The sequence below is a fragment of the Sciurus carolinensis genome, chromosome 11 (assembly GCF_902686445.1).
Source record: "Sciurus carolinensis chromosome 11, mSciCar1.2, whole genome shotgun sequence".
Classification (NCBI taxonomy): Eukaryota; Metazoa; Chordata; class Mammalia; order Rodentia; family Sciuridae; genus Sciurus; species Sciurus carolinensis.
The window spans coordinates 96,905,056-96,925,851 of NC_062223.1; the positions used below are offsets into that span (position 1 = coordinate 96,905,056).

Here is a 20,796-nt window from a genome sequence, read left to right on the forward strand (position 1 = left end):
TCTGGTTTTGAAGACAGAAGAAGTCAACAGCTCACAGACTGCAAGGGAAGCAGTTCTAAAAGTTGGAAAAGGCAAAAGAACACATTCTCCCTTAGAACCTCCAGAAGAAACCAGTCCTGCCAACACACTGCTTTTAATCTAGTGAGACCAGTTTTAGATTTATGGCCTCTAGTACTGTAAAATAATTAGTTTTGTTGTTTTCAGCCACAAAATGTGTGGTAATGTTACAACAGAAATAGAAAATTAATACATACAACTTTTGACAAGTTTTTATTGTGAAATATTGGATTTAGAAAAAAGTACAAAATGTCAACAGTCAGATGTGTACAAGTACAGTATTTCAATAGTCTATACATGTGAACAGTTTAACAGGTTCACTGCTGAATGCTTATTTAGACCAATACCATCTAAAAAGGACTGCAATATTCACAGGCTATTAATACACAAATTACTTGAGCCAAAATGACCCTCACTGGTAAATGCTAATTAATTGTGGAAAACAGGCTAGAAGCACAATACAGCACACCATAGTATCTCCTTACAGGTCCACATTTAAGGAATATCAGCTCATTATGTCAATACACTACAGATAGGACTGGGACTCAATTACTAGTTTATACAATTGCAAAAAGTTTAAATTAGAAAATAAGGTCATGAAATAGAGAAGGTATTTAATTAGGATTAAAAACTGTGAAGCCCCTAAATGGTTTTAGCCTTGAAATTTACAAAGCTTAATTATTTAAACTGATTTTCTATTTTAACTTCAGCTAATGGGAGATGGGCGATTTTCTTGTGTAGCATTTCCAAGAAGGTATAAGAACCATCATACAGTTTATTGTAGAATCATAATGATCACTGTGGATTGACAAATGGCTATGAAACCAGAATATAAAACATTACAATTTTTAAAGAAAGGTAGTGACCACCTTATGAATTCAGCAAATATTGCAGACATTAAAACTCATGTTAAGGCAGTATCTACCATGGTTGAGAATACTAAATTTAAGATTACTACATGAAGGTCTCATTTTAAAAAACCAGCTTAATTTTTCCAAATATGGCTGATTCAATCATTTACTATTTCTTGAAAATTACCCTAAATTATGTTTTTCCAAATTGGACAAAGATACGTTATCAATGAGCAAGTACAGAATAATCCACTGAAACAAGAATGATGTTAAAAAGAATTGCTATAATAACATTAAGAAAGCCAATTTGATATGGAATTCATAATCAACATTTAAAAACCAAACCTTCAAAACAGATCAATTTAAAATTTACTAGAAATTTATCTTTGTCCATAAATTCCTAAGAGAACTAACTCTTTCACTCTATACAGTGTATCTAACAAAGCCTGAGGTTTTAGTATTGAACTAAAAATTTGAACTGATATTAAGTAGATCAATTCCCACTACAGACTGAAAACAACTAGATCAGAATATTAGTCAATAACTTCATATAAGCTACCCCACATTATCTTAACCTTTTGTAGGCAATTTTGAAGACTTTGAGACAATTTACTTATAAATAGTGCCTGAACATTAGACTCAATTTATTCAAAGGTAAGCACAGATTAGATTATAAAGTTATTTAATTTCCCAGATTTGCATTAAGTTTACAAAATAAGTATTGAGCACATAAATATTAACTTAGATAACCACAAGTTATGGGGAAAGCAGATATATGGACCACTGCAGAAACATAAACTTTAAAGAAATTTAAATATATATATATATATACACACACACACACACACACACACACACACACACATATATATATAAAAAAAGCAAAACAAGTAATTCACAAACTATGAACATGAAGCCACATAACATAAAAAATAAAAACGCTCTATCAGAAATGATTTAAAATTAAATCTTTAGGGAAATACTTCAACATAATTAAATGAATTCAGTGACCAACACCTTCCCTTATCACATAGAAAACCAACCATAAATCACCTAAAGTCTATATGTATTATCAGTTAGTTCTTTAATGCAACCTCAAACGTTATTAGCAACTTTTATTTCTTTTTGAAATAGGCTTCTATACATATATATTTATATACAAACGTTTATTGAACATGATTTTAAAACAAATTGTATGTACAAAATATCGGCATTCCTATAAATAAAAACATTAGGTGGCAAAAAGGCACTTGTAAGTAAAAATCTACAGTAGTTTTTACAAAACAAAAACACATTTTACCTTGGATACTGTACAATAAACATTAATCCTATACCAATAATGAAAATGCTAGGTTACTAATTGATGTTAATGATGTAACTTTTAAAAACATATTTACATATACTCTGAAGTTCATTTAATAAAAAAGCACCATGATTCTCACCTAAATTTGTGTAGATGCAAAGTAAAAATACAATTCCAAAAAAAAGTGTTCCCCATTATCCTTGTTTAAAAGTTGTTGTATTTCTAAACTGAAACTATTTTTTTCTGAAATTAGCATAGTGTTAAACAAAAACCCCAAAAACCCTGCTCTTTGACTTCCTAAAACCTTACCTACCTCTATTATTGCATGTTTCATTTTAGAAAGAGCACTACTCATGCACTCCTTTACAACTGTTTAATACTATTGCTGGCAAAAATTTCCTGGATATCAAATAATTAGAAAGTTACTTCAAACCAGTTGAAGTTTTATTTGAATGTTTTACAACTTAAAAAATGCTGTATATCAATTACAAAAGTGAATAGGAAACACGCCAATTCATTTGGTGTGCAAAAATATTTTTCCACAACACAGAATTTAAGGGCTTCACAGAATTTTTTCTCCCAAATTTACACTATAAGCAGAAACACTAAATAAATAACTTTTTCAAGGAGATGTTAGTATGCTTCCACTTTTGTCAAACTTTTTACCCTTGGACAATGCTGCAACCTGTTTGAGTAGTTCTCTGTTTTTGGCCTGTGAGAGACAAAAATTCAAGATTTAAAAAGTATGAAATATTATTAAGTCATGCTTGAAGAATACTGTTCATTTATATAATAAAATATTTATAAAAATACTAACATATCAAATGAAAGAGTTGGTGTATTTAGGTTCTTCTTTTTAAGATTAAAGAGGTAGAAGTAAAAATCTAGATTGGGTTAACAGATACTTTGGTTAAGTGTCAGTATTAAAATAATTTTTGCCCAAAGATACAGTTGGTCACAAAAAAGGCAACAAAATGAGTACACTTAAAAGGTTCAAATTTTAAATAGGCGAAAAAATTGGTCCTTTATTGAAAAATATAACATAAAAATTATAAATAAGCTGTTTTATAATTAATAAAAATCAAAGGATGAACCAAGTGTTGATTTTGGAGAAATATTTCTCAGCAAGTTGTATGAGTTCTTTCATTTGATTTCTACCATCTTGTAAAACCTGCCTAAGCAACTGTTGTAAAAATTATCCCCTTTATAACTTCATCAAGGGCCTCTCTCTTGTTTAAGTACACAATAGAACCACTCTTTCTGATCTTATGTTTCTTTAATTGCCATATAGTCATCTGGCACTGGCTTGGTAGGATCTAAGCAATTTCATATCATTAGTGCTTTTAATTTCAATAAAGACTAATTTTTTTTTTCACCAAGATCAAAATTTCTCTTTGCCAACCACCTGAACTGAATTCGCACTGCATTATAAAATGTCCCATCCATCATTGCTAGGGGATCACTAGTGTTTAGTAAGGAGGACTGCCTAAGTAGGTACTTTAGTAAATATTTTCATATTTTGACTGCCTCTGACACTCTATGCAGTTTCCTGACTTTGGAAATTCTGATAAGAATCCGTAGTATGTACAAATATATTAATAATCAAGCATTTGCCAAGTTTTTGAGTCAAAATATGAACAGTGATAAAAATGGTTTAGAACCTAAGCTCTGCCCTAAAATAACAAAAGTTTAAAAAGATTTCCTCTGGCTGTTTGAAAACCACTTAAACTCACAGTTTTAAATTTTTCTATTTAGACAGGCTTCTTTTAAACTTAGTGCTTCATTTTCTACTTTAATTTTTAGCTTTTGTATGGCCAGATAATACTCTGCCTTCTCTATATTCCAACCTAAAGTAGCTTCATGAAATATCAACCTTTTTTAGGCTTTGTATTTCTACTCCCTGGCTGTCTCCAAACTCTTCCCAAGTATGATCTCCCAAATGCAAGTATTCTCAGTGCTCTCTTACATGTGCAATCAAATCATCTTTTATGTTTGGCTGCATGATGAATGAGGTATTCCTATTCAGTAGTTATTAAATAAGTAAGATGATAATAACTTTTCATTCAAATTCAATGTTAACTTCAAATCTAGAAAATCATCAAAATTTAACAGGAGTTTTATTTTCCCTTTAAAACTAAACAGCCTGAAAAACAACCACAAATGGAGCAAGAATGCTTGGGAGTTGAAGAAAATCAAGTAGCACACTCACATTCATTCAATTTATTATTCAGCAGAATATTTATAGTCAATGTGGTAGTTTAAAATTTTTCACTGTTAGCTACATATTATTTAATTCATAACTATAATAGACCTACTGGTTGAAAATAGGAAAGTTAAACAGAAATTTAAAAAATTAAAAGTAATGAAGGGCTACGTCTACAAAGAGGTCTCTACCAGATCTCTGCAAGATACATTTATATAAAAATGTTTATACTAATATACCAAATGGCTAAAAAATGAGTCTCCAAATTCTTTTCTGAATCACATTGAAATTTTAAAAAGAATTTATAATTTTTATATTCTAACTACAAGAAATCAAAAATTAGATCTTGTAAGCACTTTTTTCTATTAATGATTTAGCTGCCAATTTTCAATCTGCATTTATATAATTAGATGCCCAAGTCACATTACTAATAAACATATTTGTTGATAAACTATATAAGAAAAAGCCTTTAGGATAAACGGTGCATCTCTTACTCTAATTAGAGTATATTAAAACATAAATCCTTATGCTTTTAAATGTTTTATCCTAAAAACTCTTCTTTATTATGCACTCTGCCAAAGTCAATGAAACTATTTAGAAACTCTTAAAGCAAGTTAAATGTTTGCCTAAAGGAAACAAGATTGAAATTAAGAATTACACAGATCCCACTTTAAATTCTGGCTCTGTCACTAACCTACTAAGTAACCTGGAGTATAACGTCTCATTTGTAACACAGAAACTCAACTACCCACTTCAAAATTAGTCAAAAGAACTAGTCAAACATATAAAACAGCCTAATAAAATGACCAGTACATAGTAGGCATTCAAATGGTTCCTTTGCCCTTTTAGCCACTCAAGTACTAAATTAACACAGATTTTACTTGGTATTCTTGGTTTGTAAGGACTATTTCACACAATTTTTGGGGTTATATTCAGGTTTGATAGTTAAAAATATTTTGTGAGCTATTAGAGAAAGATAAATTTTATATTACAGAATTCGATTCCTTATCACAAAAAGATTAAAAAAAAAAACTGTTTACTCACCTCAGTAGTGAATCCTACTAGTACACTGGTTGCTAAAGGGAGTGGGGTAAAAAGATGGCACTTAGCTCCGACAGAATGTCTCTAGCAATAACTCAAAAGGTACAGGGAAGATGAGGATGAAATAGAAAACCTGAGTAACTTGGGTAGTGAGAGCCAATGAAGAACAGGTAAAAAGGTAGAAGATGTAAGTTTCTATGTCATTATACCTACTAATTATGTAAACACAGTTTCATCTAAAATATGAGTATATCACTTAATTAAGAAGCAAATAAAACAACACATGTAAAATCATGTTGAAACATCCTAATTCTATACAAATATCAACTACTCCCATATCATATGAAAATTCAGCTACCAAACATCTGGCAGCAATCAGGCTGAAGCAAAGAGGGTTTTCTTATGCTTACAACTATGGTTTTTTTTTGTTTTTTTTTTTTTTTTAATGATCTTTTTAACAGTGGGGAGTACTAAGTTAAACCATACTTAACTACTGCTCACAGTTACACAGTTATTTCATTCTGGATTTACTTCAGAGCTTTGGTTATAGTGCATTAAATCAGAGATCATCCAGTTGAAGATTATATTTCATGTAATCATTCAGCATTAATAATAAGCATGAATATCATAAAACTAAAAATACTGGATGGTGGGTGAAAAACAATAATTAATGTACAAGAAGTTCAATATATGGTGTGGGCAATTTCTCAGGACAGAAGGACATTTCCATAAATCATCATTCAACAAATAATTTGAATGCCTACGATGTTCCAGGTTCATGAGGTTCCTATTTAAAATCTTTAATAGTAAAATCAGGTTTAAAACCAAATAAGCTGTATCTAGAATTTCAACAGGTACCTAAATTCTACTCCATTTAAGCTACTTGCAAAGATGTTTGACAAGTACTAGACCACAAGACAGAAATAGCAAATATCTCTTGATATTAAAATATTAAAACAAAAATAAGTAGGTATTAATTCCTTCATTTCAAAGGTGTACTCTTCCATTAATCTGAAGTCTGTGTGCTAGCCTCATCTATGCTTTTAAGACTTACTTTCTTAACCTTAAAACTGTTACTAATAAATTAGTTCTACAAATATCAGAATATATAAATCGGAGAACACATAGTTAACTAAGTGTGGTTTCATTTCTAAACGTATGAAACATAGGTAAGACTAAAGCTATACTAAGGGAACAATCACAAGTTGGATGCTCACCATTCCTGAATGCCAGACATCAGGTTCTACTGGCTTTACTACTATGATTCTTTGATTTACCAGCTATTCTCTTTATTTAAATTCTGCCTACTGTACTTTGCCACACTATGAGACTGAGGTAGATGACTAGCTGTTGGCATAGAGGAGTCACTGTTTGGCACTTTGCAAAGTACACAGATTAAGGACACTCTCTTGACTTCCATCATCACACACAGCATAAATTTCCTTCACTCAAGGTCCTTGAGAACTGATTTTTCTATATCAACTTCCCTTTCTATTATCTAGAGGGAAACAGGAAAAAAGAATGCAACTTAAAACCTTATTTTCGTGTTAGTTTCATTAATTTCATGAATGTGGTTTCTTGCTTTTAGTCCAATGATCAACATATCCCAATTATAACCTCTTCTGAAAACTCCATTTGAAGTTAACACAAAAGTTTTCAGGATTAATAAACTGACTCACCTTTTGAGTGATTTCAAACAATAACTTTTACAGGGGTTAAGATTAAAACTTACAAAGTCACATATACATAAAATAGATACTAATACCAATCTAAGTCAATGAATGCTACTATCAAAGTTTAGTCCTCCTTGTCTGATACTTATATAAATAATGTCATTTACCTGAAGCTGTTCCACAGTTTCTTTGTGAGCTTTTTCCATACTGTTCATTTTTGTTCTCAAATTTGACTCTTGGTACTGAAAGTCTGCCTTTAGTTCAGTTAACTGAAAGAATAAAAGAGGGGATACATACATATATATATATGTATATGGCAGGGATATACATATATATATATATCTGTCTTATCTGCCCACATACACATATAAATATTCCTCATGTTTTTTTAAAAGTAGATGTTAACAACATTTTCCTGAGTTTTATAACTTAGTTAGAATTTGTTCTGTGAAATGATGAATTCTATCTGCTTTTATTAACCTTAAGTTGCCATTTTTGTTTCTGGCTTCAGTGGACAGAGCTAGACTACTGGTAAGCTAACAGAAAAACTTTATGCTAATATCTTAAGAAGCATTTGATTTAAAATGTACTTCATATGTTAGTATAAGCAAAAGTAAACATTTAAACTAGTTTTGAATTAAAATAATCTTTCAATGGTAAAAGGAAAAAAGTTTCACAATGTGTAAGTATAAAGAGGAATGAATGGTCATATTAATCAAGAGCTGTATTTTTTTTTAAATTTAAATTTTTTTATTTGTATATTTATGCACAGGATTATGTACATAATACCACCATAGTAACATTTGTACTTGAAGCAAAAGTGGAGAACAAAGCGCAGAAATACAACTAATGTAGAATGAGAAGGAAAAAATGATTACCAAAATATTTAGGCTAAATTAGACAAATATAAGAAAAAAATTAGTGGCTTGAGGAAGCAAAGACTGCATGACAAATTTTTCATAAATATAAATAACAGACACAAATATGTAATATCTCATCCAATTAAAAAGCAAATTGTTACATAATTTATAAGAAATATGTAGAAGCTGCTTCAGGTTATTCTCAAATGTTCTTCACAATGCAAGATTTAATTTTTTTTTGTTTTCTTCCTGTACCTAGTAAGCCTGAAGATATACAACAGTGAAAACAAAGTCGTAATGTCTGACATTTATCTTTCCAAATAAAATCCCTTGTTTTATCAAATTCAAAGAATAACTAAATTCTCTATTTTCCATATTACAGAACTCCTATTCTGAAATGCCAGTTCACACCCTCAACTAAGATAATTATTCTATTCATTACATTGTAGTTGCCTCCAGTGTACAAACTTCTGTAATATAAAGACTGTGTACTATTTGTTTTTTATAGCCTCATGACCTAGTAGTGTCTAGCTCTAGAAGTCACTGAAAAACTGAAATTCAGAAAAATAACTTGCCTTAGATTTAAAAGAAAAAGTTACAAACATGTAGTTATTCTAGATTTATAATTATTTTTCTTACAACACTTCTAATTTCAAATCCTGTATTGTTTATTTTTGTTTTAATAAGGAACACTAAGAAAAATCAAAACAACTTCAACCAACTACTCTAACACAGAACAGTTATACTAGAGGAGGGAAAAACACCTAAATAAGTCAGTATTACACAAGTATTACTTGGTTTTGGAATCTTCGCTATTTTGCAATAAATTTGGCATTTTCATCTTTTTTCAAGGTTAATGTAGATATACTTGACTTTGTACAATAAAGTTTCTCTAAAATTTTGTGTATAGAAAGTATTTCCAAAAAGGCATTAATTTTAAAAAATGCTATCAAAAAGAACTATAATTTTCCTATACTGAATTTAAAGGTACAAATGTATTTAAATACACAATCCCATTAAAGGGTGAGAAAATGGAATTTAAAAAGTTGTTGAAAGCCAGAAGTAAAAGCCAGCTCAGGCTCAAGTTTTGCTACTATGAAGTCTCAGAGATAAATAATTCATGTATGAATTTATAATCATGTGTTATCTTTCTTGGGGAATACTGGGGATTGAACCCAGGGGTATTTTTACAGTGAGCTTTTTTGAGACAGGGATTCACTAATTTGCTAGGGCCTTGCTAAGTTGCTGAAGCTAGTGTCAAACTTGCAATCCTCCTGCCTCAGTCTTCCAAGTTGTTGGGATTACATGTGTGCACCACCATACCCAACGTGCCTTATACTTTTAAAAGGAATGTTTTTAATGTCCTACTGCATAAGACATTTGTTTAATATAGGTTAAACTACATTCCCTGGGATAACAAAACAAGTACAAGAGTAGGTTCTATCCTCAAAGTTGACAAAACATCAGTAATGGCATCCATGAGGACTTAGACAAGCTATAGTGCACACTTTGCAGACTCATTTAATCACTGCAAACATTCCATGAGAGTACCAACAATGGTTTTATTTTTTAAATGAGAAAAAAAAGGCCTAAAAGGAAATATTCTGTTCAAGGTCACAAAGAAAATGATAGAATTGGAGTTTGAACCTGAGTATGGCTAAATATCTTCAAAATTCATTTTCTGCTCCATGCCTGCCCTCTATTATCCTAATACCATGACATAAGACCACCTTAAATGTGTAATTCTATTAACATTTCTCTTTCCCCTAAACAGAAAACATATGTGATATCCTCTTAATTTATCTAAGAAACTAAGTATCAGTAAGTATACTCTCTACAAAATGATCTTAGATACCTAATACAAGTGAGTACCACACAGGAAATTCTCTTACCATTACTTCTAATCAAGAGTTATTTGATCTGGGCTGATAAAAACACATCAGTGTATATTACAGTATATTCAATTACTTTCTTAAATTATAGGAACTCATAGAATATTCCAATCATATCACATTTTCAAATTATTAGGTTATTAGACCTATTTTAAAATTACATGCTTAGTGAAAACTAATGTTGTGAAATTAGTACTACTCAAATTAGCTCTCAGTTAAATTGTAGAATCACAAAAATTTTGAAAGATCATTTTTACTTATCTTCATTAGCTGGTTTAAATTCTAACTTGGGCTATTCTAATTTATAACAATGGTGAATGACAAATATTACCAAATTATTTAGGAAAATTTACAATTATCAAGCAATAGTCAAGAAATTATTCTTTTTTTTTAAATAATTTTTTAGTCACTGATAGACCTCTTTTTTTTATTTATTTATATGCAGTGCTGAGATCTGAACCCAGGGTTCACACATGCTAGGCAAGTGCTCTGCCACTGAGCCATAATCCCAGCCCAAGACATTATTCTTAAGTAGGCTTCAGTGAACCACATTCTTACCTTTTTATCTTTTTCTAAAATGGTCTGGTCTCTTTGCTGTAAGAGACGCTTAAGTGACATCACCTCTTCTTTCAGCTGACTTATAAGGACAAAATTGTCTGTTCCCCCACTATCTGCTGACTGATTTATAGAGCTACTAAAAAAAAAAAAAGGTAAAACACAGTTAAATAAAGTAGAAGAAAAATTAGCATGTGTTCAAATTGCATAAATTAGACAATTCCACAAACATCCTTAAGGCTAATGCAAAAAAATATGTACCTGACAGAAATGGATGCAACTGGCAAATTACCTTACTAATGGCACACATTACATACACCTGCAGAAATATAATTCAGTATTAGCTTTTAGGGGGTCAATACTTCTAGTGTAAAGCAATAGGCAGCCAATTTGTACAGTAACATCAGCAAACTTTTGGCTAATGAACTAAAACAAAGTCACACTCAAAATATTTCAAATCTAAACATTTTCTAAGTAGGTCAATTTTAAAATACCACAATCAAGATTTGTGTTTCTTTGAAGAACAATTAAGATAATGTTCTCTAGTCAATGTTTTCTTTTTTTTAAAACCCAAATTCATTCCCAACTACAACAACATAGTTTAGTGCCACTTTCTTATTGCCAAAATTAAAATTTTCTTAACTGATGTTTACGCTTCTATGTGACTCGAAGAAGTCAGTGTAGAAGACACATGTTTCTATTCTTTTATCTAATAATAACTGGCAATCAACCATAACTGTTCAACTGAGTTAAATTTTTACAGCACTAAAGGAATTCATTTTTACCTATCTCCATTAGATGGCTTAGATTCCAATTTGGGCTTTTTCTTTGGAGTTTCATTCTGAATTGCTGCAGAGGATTTATGGCTGAAACCAAACATTAATAAGAATAATTAGATAAAAAGAGCAGAAGCATCAATTGATAAGTTATTCTTCTTCCCCTAAAATATTACGGAGCCACACTGATACTTTTAAAGTCTAAGTGACAGTGAAAGGAATATCACATTTACAAGAATATATTTCAAATATTTCAGAAAATATGTTAATATATTTACCTCTGTTTCCACAGTCCCTGCTCTTGTTCTGGACTTAGACTGCTGATTCTGAAAAACACATAAATGACATCTGATAACAACATTTATTTAATACATATTTAATAACATTCTTTTCCAATAGAATCAAATTATGTCATAAACAAAACACTATAAATCTTATGTTCAGAGAAAGGTATATTTAATTAAGTTTTCAGGCTAATACTATATTGAATAAATTATATTCTAATGGAATAAATACTAATCAAATGACTACTAACCACATTAAATTTTTAAAAACATACAATGGTAGAGACTGAATTTTCTTTTTCATCAGGAGCTCCATAATTCCATCTAATATACCAAGGGTTGGGGCATATAAACATAAAAACTATAACAGAGTTCTATAATTACTTCAGATGCCCTTAGTATTTCATACACAAAATCTGCATCTTTAAAGTTAAGATTTTTCTAATAATTCAAAATGGAGACTCTTTCAAGGAACTCAATTTGCTCAGAATAGTGCATCTTGCTGGTTGAGGAACTATCTTAATTCCTTTGATACTTTTCTAGTTTTCCTGAGAATCCTCTCTTTAGATTTTTCTTTAGTTAGTAATCTAAAGAAGGCATGCTGAAAACAATATAGTAAAAAATTATTTTACTTAGACTTATAATGTCAGTTCCATTTTGCCATATTAATAATTTATGATTCATTATGAATCCTGTGTTTTTTTCCTTCTGCACTTGCACTTTAGTCAATCCTTTACTAATGTCTTTATTCACTCAACATGTATACAGTATCTCCTGCAAACCAGATACCATAAAATTTGAGAGAGATAAAAACTCGTAGGCTGGGTGCATTGGGCAAGTTATTCAAAATTCTTGAGTCTCAGTTCCCCCATCTGTAAAATGGGTATAATATATTTATTACAAGGGCAGAAGCATTTAGTACAGTGCTAGCACATACAACCTAAAAATATGTATGCGTTTACACATGTATAAAGTACACTGTTGTTTTAGCTATAGATGATATTTAGGCCAAAGTAAAAAACAACCCATGTTCTTAAGAATCACCTTTAAATAAATAGGAAGTTGGGGAAATCACAGCTGTAACTCTATAGACCCGAGTTACTCTTTTGTGTCAATGAACGGCAATTCTACTGAGGAATTCTTTTACGTATTTCATTAACAGTATAAGCACTAGGAAGCCAAATAATCACACATCAGTTAATAGCACTAATTAGATTCTGAAGTGAGAACAATCACATTAAAATTATTTATTGGAAACACTTGGATCCCCCATCTTAGTTTTCTGAAGGGTGACCATTCCTGAATCCAAACTGAACTTAGCACCATAACTGCTGCGACCACCACCACGCTGTCCCTGTACACCAATCACCATCTATCCCAATATGTATGTTCCTCATATTTGTTCTGATCTCTGCAATTTACCCCTAAAAACTGGCTGCCTGTTCATAAAACGGTCCCTTGGCCATCAAATATAAAATGGAAGAGTTGGCCCTCTGTATCATCAGGTTCCACATCTGAGGATTCAACTAACTGTGAACAGAAAATGTAGTTAAGACTGTTGTTGTCTGCATTCAATGAGCAGATTTCTCATTTTCTGAACAATACAGTACAGCAACTATTTATGTAACACATTCCATTGGTATTGTAAATAATTTAGAGATGATTTAAGTACATGAAAAGAAATGCAGAGGTATGTGAAAAAACTGTACCTTTTAAAATAAGGGAACTGAGCACTTGAAACCAACTGCCAGGGATACCTAGTAATGACTGTGTTTGTATTTCTTAAGTAGTCAAAAGAAAAGAAAATTTGAAAGTGAAGACTGTTCTTTTCCCCTTTACTTTAGAAATCTGCTATTCTTTTCCAAAGATTAGGTTACTGCCACCTCATTTGATCTTTCAAATATACTCTGATTGCATTCTTTCATATCATGCTAAGTCAAATCTATCCACAAATGACAAGGAAAAGAGATTCTGGCAAGAGTTTTTGGAGTGAGTTCAGCAGATGCCATTATGGTATATAATTATCCCATCATATTTTTTCTTAAAGCAAGAACCAAAAACAAGGACATTTCATATTCATTCGTCCCTTAGGATACTCGGATAGAATGATCACAAAATTTCTTCAAAAGTGCCAAACTAGAATTCACTGCATTGCTGTCTAACCACTACCATGCCTAGAAAATACAACAAGGTAAAAGTAAACATAGTGCCTTGATAAATCCTCAGAATTTTCCAGTTTATAACCAAATCTTAATTGGACAGAACTACTGTGTTCTAAAATGTGGTGGATATCTGTTTTCTGTAATATTTCAAATAACTATCTGAAATTAAAAACACTCATAGTAAAATTAAGCAAAAAACAATAAATTCTTTTGAAAATGGGTATGCATCTTGTTCCTGTTTGTGTTTATGCATTTGATTTGTATTTTAATATTATTTTTCCATGAAACTAAAATCACATTTTAAAAAAGTATACTACAGAGTTAAAATATTATTGCTACATAACTTTCTCCTTACTCCAAGTCACTTTTAAAAATCAAGCAGTATTTGTATTTTGATAGGATTACTACTGTGTTTGTTTTAAAAAACAGCAAAGTACCACTAGTTTAAAATATTTCTCACACTTTGGTGACCCCCAAATTAAGAATGCTTCTACAAGTGGGCACAGTGGCACACAGCTGTAATTTCAGTAGCTCTGGAGGCTGAGGCAGGAAGCTGAGGCTGAGGCAAGTTCAAGGGCAGCGTCAACGATTTAGCAAGATCCTAAGCAACTTAGCAAGACCCTGCCTTAAAAGAAAAAAATAAAAAGGAGGGCTGGGGCTGTAGCTCAGTGACAAGAGTACTTGGTTCCTATTCTTAGTGCCACATAAAAATAAACAAAAATTAAAGGCATCTGTTCACCTACAACTGCCAAAAAAATAAGTAAGTAAATAAAAAGGACTGGGGATATAGCTCAGTAGTAAAATACCCCTGGGTTCAATCCCTAGTTTAAAAAAAAAAATGTATTCACAGGTAACAGGGAGGCAGCTCAGTGGAGTGGTAGAGCTCATGCTTAGCACACACAAAGCACTAGGTTCAATTCCTCATACCCCAACTCCCACCACACACACACACACACACACACATACACACACATACACGGCTTCTTTCTGCTAAGTCACAAATGGTAATGTTACAATGTATTCGCCAAGAAGATTAGATGTATTTTTCCCAGTCACTGGTTTATTTGTTTTTATTAAAACTTATTAATGACAACTGGTATAAATATAATTTTCATGAGTAAAAATCCAACGATTAACCCCCTGGAAAAAATAGAGGCTTTTGAAACTGAAATAGTTGAAGTATTTAACTCTGATGTATTTCTACTTTGACTTCATGTACAATCATTTTATACTGACTCCCTAAATGTCATACCCTTATAATTATGATAAACAGCTAAACATTTTCCATATGTATAATTTCACACATTGCATAGTATGTAACACAGTTTAAGATACTCAAGAAGCTTACCGTGATCAATTAAAACTAGACTAACACATAGTTAACACTGGCAAGTAAACATTAATATAGCACTAAAATGCTGGGAAGGAATTTAGAAAACTTAACTTCATCATACTTACTTGTGATGGCTACTGCTATGACGATGGTGATGATGATGATGGTGGTGATGGTGTTTAGAATGATGCTGGTCTTTCTCCGTAAGAGATGAGGATGAAGAATTTGAATGTGAAGATCCAAGGCTCTTCCTTTGTTCTTTTGTCTTCTGTAAAACTCTCTTGTATGATAAAGTACACAGCCAGCAAAGTAACTTTCCATCAACCTTTTAAGAAAATATTTGTATTAAGTGTATTTTATCTGTCTGCAAATGAAACCAGGTAAGACAGACTGCTCAACTTCTAGTTATATTTCACAAATATGTGCAAAATTCTGTGAATACATACATTCACAGATCTTTGCAAAATGGAAGCCAAATTAGACTTTTCTCAAACTTTGTTTAAAAGATTATAAAACTGGTGAGGATGATGTTATGAACTTCCATTAGTCTTGAGGCATTTTACATTTTGAAGAGACATTTTAACTTTTTTCTTATTCCTACAAAATCAGTATAAATTCCTGACATACTTACAAGTAATCTATTCTGAACTCGAGTCACGAGTCACTGTGTAATAATTAAAATGATAAAGGATTTCCCACAACAGTTAAGAATTGTGAATTTATAGAAAAACAGGAGAGCTTGAACAATATAATTGATTCTCATTATTTTCAGATTTCATACTTGCAGATTTGCTGTTTTGCTAAAATTTATCTGTAATCCCCAATACAATACTTGCAGTATATCTGTAGTCATACATACACAGCAGGTACATAGCACTGAAAAGTGTGCCACCAGACAATACACATTTCCCAGTAAAAGCAGGTGACATTCTACTTCTTGTTCTAGATTATATACTATAAACTGTCCTTTTCACTAGTGCTGTATTTTTCAAGTTTTTGTGCTCTATTTGCGATTTTGTTCTAACAATTCCAAATACTAGTGCTGACATGGTGTTCCTATGCTCAAGAAGGCTGTGATGTGCGTTATGAAAAACTACGTGTTTTTAGATAAACTTTATTCAGGCATCATTAGCACTGTTGGTAATGAGTTCAATTAAATTAATCAGTCATCTATTTATGCAATAAAGCGTCTCCAAGGGTAAACAAAATAAGATTATGTACTGTGAGACTGTCCAACATGTTATGACTAGACATAGGAACATAATCCTGTATCTCCCTTAAGAACTACAGTCCAGTTTTCACCAATTCAGTGTTCCTGACAACTTTAAAGAATGTTAACTACTGCAAATAATGAGAATCAATTGTTACGTGAGTCAACGGGGAGGGAGAGTTCTTTCTAAAATTAAGACAAAACCTATAAAATAGTTTCTGTCTTCTGTTTTTCACACGAGAAGTGCTGGAGGGACATGTCTTACAACTAAGGTACATACATTGCTGTGGGGGGACCTGGGGAAGCCCCTCAAAGAGACAATCATCCTCCAAGTCAACTGAAACTGATAGACAACAGGAGGCCTGTGTGAATGCTGATCAGCAGAAGAATGCCACATGCATACACATAATTATTAAGTCACTGTAGGTAGAGAAAAACAAACAATGGTTTCAAATATGAGCCCATATCAAAAGGCAGTAGACTAACTTTGAATATTATGTGCTAATGTGCCATCAGGTATTTTTTTCACACCAGCAACTTCAAGTAACCAGCAAAAGGTAAATAGGTGAAAAGATTTACTCAATGACAATGTCTCAGAAATCATATGGGGGACAACCAAATAGTGGAAAATAGCCACCACAGAATTATTTTTTCTTATTATTTTTGAGATAGAGGTCTCACTAAGTTACCCAGGCTGGTCTTGAACTGTGAGCTTCCTGCCTCAGCATCCTAAGTTGCTGGAACTATAGGTGTGTACGACCATGCCAGGATTGAAATTTGTAAGGTACAGTAATCCTGATTGATTGACATGAATCCACATATGATGCAAACAAGGAGAAAATTCACTATTTTCACTATTCTTACCCTTTCATCTAACTATCTGCTTTCAGGACCCAAAAATAATCATATCTTACCACTGTATCAATTATAATTTCTAGCTTGTTTGGTATTTCATTTAATTTCAGGAAGACACCAAAACATAAATAGAACACACCTTTCTTCTTCCTTCCTCCTTCCGATCAAAAGCACATTGTTGTTTGCACTGTTCACAGGTCTGAGGTGGTCCATACTTTTTTTCAGAATTTGTGCAACGCTGACACTTGGTACCAATAAATGCTGCAATTATGTTACAGTACTGACAAGGTTTGGGCTGAAAAGCAGACATATGTTTTAACTGAGACATTTAAAGATATTCAAGTTTGCTGCATAAAATTCCTCACATATAAACTGAACTCTGGAAAATTTAAGAAAACTAAGGTAAAAAAACTGTTTTTCCTCTCAAATATGTCATCTGCCATATTTAATAACATTTATCATGTTTCTATTCATTCAATAAATATTTATCTGTAGAGTCATGAAACTCAGTATTACTCTACAGGAAGTTTTAAATAATAAGATGATGAGAAACAGGATGTGTATAGTATGTTATATCATACAAAAGCTGCACATGAAAAAGGCCTTGAAGAATGAAAATAAAGGAACACAGGGACAGAAAAAAATCTCATATATTTAAATTGGAGGAATGAACTTATAATAATAATATCCTGGCTAGCTTAATTACCATATCATTTATGCAAAAAATTTAACTTGTTATCATATACAGGAATACATAGTAAGAAATATATAATATAGGTCAATCTTCAACTTAAAAAATTGACGCAATCATGTTCAACTTAAATTATAATAAAAAATCTTGATTTACTTGGATATTCAAAAGACAATTTTGATTAGTATAGTATTAAGGTCAACACTTTGACCAATAATAAATAATGTTGCCATAATATAACAATAGTGGCTATATACAAACATAAGATAATTTTTATTAACATATCGTCATAACTTGTGAATAAGTACATGTACTATACTATCATATACAAATATTTCTAAAGAGGAAAAAGAGTTTGTTTATGCAAATTTTATGGTTAAGTAGATTCTCAGTAAATCTGCTATATTTGAATGTTTAAAGAATAACTTTAAAAATATCACACTGAAAATAAAAATACAGTACTTAAAAAATGCACATAGTTTGCTTTTAAATGTGGCCTTGACATAAGACTATTCTCCTATGAAGTATTTTGATATGTTGGAATACATAAGAACATAACACTATATACTTTCTAAAAGGTGTGTCTTTGTGAAAAACATCAACTGACTAGTTATAAAAAAAAAAAAAAAGACATACTTACAGTCCCAAATTGCTTCACATTTTGAGCACACTTCTTACATATTGTATTCGTTTTGCTGAAAGGAAATTATATATAGATAATCGCATTATGTAGTTTTCTGGGGTAATAAATACAGTGTTGAACTTAACATAGTACCCAAAACTTTTAATTTAGTCCACATATTTTTTTCAAAAAAGACAAATATAAAGATTGTTTTTTAAAGAGTTGTTTCATCCAAATTTACTTCTTTCTATTAACTTAAGACAAATGTTATACTTCTGTATTAGGTATTTTTTTGTAAAGGAAACAAAGCAAAAACTTCTTATGTCTCCTCTCTAGTTTTACCATCTTCACACTTACCACTATTAATGCACAGGATTATCAGTGCCTACCTAACCTTCCACTCAGCCATTCTCCATTATTTATGATGCCCACACCTACTCATGAAGAAATCTGTTATTCTCTTAGGCTACTTTCTTGTATGTGTTCTCAAGGTGGAACCGCTTGTTAAAAACGTCTGTGCTATTCTTCTGCAAACCAGTGACTCAACTTCACACTTCGAAGGCATTTGGTAACACTACTGATCTTCTCTCAGGTCCATTAGCATTTTGCCCATTTTTTTTAGAGCTCAACAGCAATTGTTTATATTTACATTTTTTGTTATCAAGGTTATACATTTTCCATTCATTAATTTATCCATCTTTTCCTCATGTATACACTGAACTCTAGTTGTAAAATAGCAACCAGGTGTTTTTTTGTCAACATTCTCTGTCACACCATATACAAAAGGTTTATAACTTAAAACTTCAGAGACTAAGGCATTTTAAAAAAAATTACACGAATATGGGATTATAATCCCCAAGTATTCCTTAGGCAACATTTGTTAACAATCAAGAACTGTTCAGTATACAAACCTCTCTTGTTGAAATTCTGACCTGCAGTAAGTACATTTTACAATGGGATGTGCAATCCGACATTCCTGTAATAAGAAAATACAGTAGTCAGCATCTATCTTAAAGTCCCAAATCTCACTTTTCTGGTAGAAAATTATTATCCAACCTAATCAAATGTCTAAAACATCAATAAAACCTGGTCCCCAATGTAAACAATTGGGTGACTCATGTAAGTGGCCAATCACAACATAATTCCTTAGGGAAGGCGTAGGTGTCTTTGTCTTTATTAGATATGTGGGATATATTACAGATAAATTATGAAAGCTGTCAAAGATGATTTCAAGGGTTGGTTAAATGTGAAACTACTTGTTATTTTACACCGTTGCTCACAGACAGCATCCTGGCTTTAATGGGATGGGAGGAGCTCCAAATCATAGAGCATTCTGTTCCCAAACCAGTCGCTTCGCTTTCCTGGACAGGGAAGAAGGATGCCATCAGCTTTGCGGCTTCGGGTTCCTAGCAAGAAAGTGCAAAAACCGTCCCCTGCCTCCTGGTGGAAGGAGAGGACAGACCAGGCAGAAAACCAAAATGAAAATATCTCCACCCCAGGGTTTCTGCGGCATAAGACAGGTGGCTGCCTCACTCAGCCCCACCCGAGACCCTCGGAAGGTAATGGGGCCCGGCCCCCTCTTGAACTGCCTGGAAGAAGGTGGGATGCTGTCTCGCCTCAGGGGTCTTTCCCACCTGATGCCCAGGCCCTCGGATGAAAGGGTCCCAGGGTGCGGAGGCTAGGGCTCCAGATTCCCAAACCCTTAGGCGCCGGCGAAGAGCGGGGTGCCCTCCAGCGGGCACCCAGCCCCTCGGGATAAGGCAAAGGAAACCCCACCCGCCCGGTGCCCACGGACCTTGCAGAGCTGCTGGCCCTGGGAGAGCTCCTCGAAGGGATAACGCTGAGTACACTTGGTGCAGGCGTACAGGGCCGAGGCCGCCATCCTGCTCCTCAATCTCCTCCTCCACGGCCGCCCGCTCCGAGGCGGGGCCCTACGGAGAACTCGGGCGCCGCCGCCGCCCGGGCCGCGGACTCCTCCTCCACCCCCTCCCCCTTCCTTCTGCCCACCAGGGCCTCGCCGCAAGAGCCCCAGGCCCCGCAGACGCCGCCGTCTCCCTCCGCCTACACTTCCGCCCCAGCCCACCCAGTGACGCTGTCCCAGCCGCTCCCGCTGAGGCCCCGATAGCGGCGGAGGGAGACGAAGCGGGTAGCTCAATGCGGTTTAGCTGCGCGACCGCGGATCCGCTTCCTTCTCGGCCTCGTTTCCGCAACCCTGATTGGCTGCGGGGGATATTGCGTCACTCGGCCGCTCCCCCCAACCCCTAGACCCGGTTACGCAGGAAGCGCCCACAAAGGGAGGAAGGCGCTGGCCAATAAGAGCCTGACGCTCTCGACGCGCGAAATCCGCTTCAAATCTGCCCCGCCCAAAAGTCCCGGTCGCCGCAGGTACCAGCCGCCTGTCTTAGGTTTGGGTAAGGGCGCCCCAGTC

At 33.3% G+C, this 20,796-nt stretch overlaps 1 protein-coding gene across 5 annotated transcripts; it reads right to left on the reverse strand.

Moving 5' to 3' along the window:
• Positions 1-260: 260 nt before the first annotated feature.
• Fam76b (family with sequence similarity 76 member B) lies at positions 261-20,570 on the reverse strand. 5 transcript variants are annotated; one of them, XM_047516742.1, is made up of 11 exons: positions 19,649-20,128; positions 19,280-19,344; positions 18,387-18,441; positions 17,195-17,350; positions 15,116-15,315; positions 11,490-11,537; positions 11,221-11,301; positions 10,439-10,574; positions 7,296-7,397; positions 5,459-5,490; positions 261-2,923 (listed from the first exon to the last, which is right to left on the reverse strand). In XM_047516742.1, the coding sequence occupies exons 1-10, from the start codon at positions 19,751-19,753 to the stop codon at positions 5,476-5,478; spliced, it is 963 nt and encodes a 320-aa protein (XP_047372698.1). In that variant the 5' UTR covers positions 19,754-20,128; the 3' UTR covers positions 261-2,923; positions 5,459-5,475. The 5 variants fall into 5 exon arrangements, with proteins under 5 accessions (XP_047372698.1, XP_047372697.1, XP_047372696.1 ...); XM_047516741.1 differs by lacking the exons at positions 5,459-5,490; positions 19,649-20,128 and adding an exon at positions 20,164-20,570 and having other exon boundaries at positions 10,439-10,571; XM_047516740.1 differs by lacking the exons at positions 5,459-5,490; positions 19,649-20,128 and adding an exon at positions 20,164-20,569.
• Between the last annotated feature and the right edge of the window lie 226 nt (positions 20,571-20,796).

What these genes read in the sequence shown, in the direction of transcription:
- Fam76b (XM_047516738.1), bottom strand. Translation starts at nt 19,753, where the DNA reads ATGGCATCCTTCTTCCCTGTCCAGGAAAGCGAAGCGACTGGTTTGGGA. An exon ending in AGGAGGAAGGAAGAAGAAAG is followed by an intron (nt 15,316 to 17,194) that starts GTGTGTTCTATT and finishes TTTTCTTAAAAG; the next exon opens with GTTGATGGAAAGTTACTTTG. An exon ending in AAACTGTGGAACAGCTTCAG is followed by an intron (nt 2,924 to 7,295) that starts GTAAATGACATT and finishes TGTCTCTCACAG; the next exon opens with GCCAAAAACAGAGAACTACT.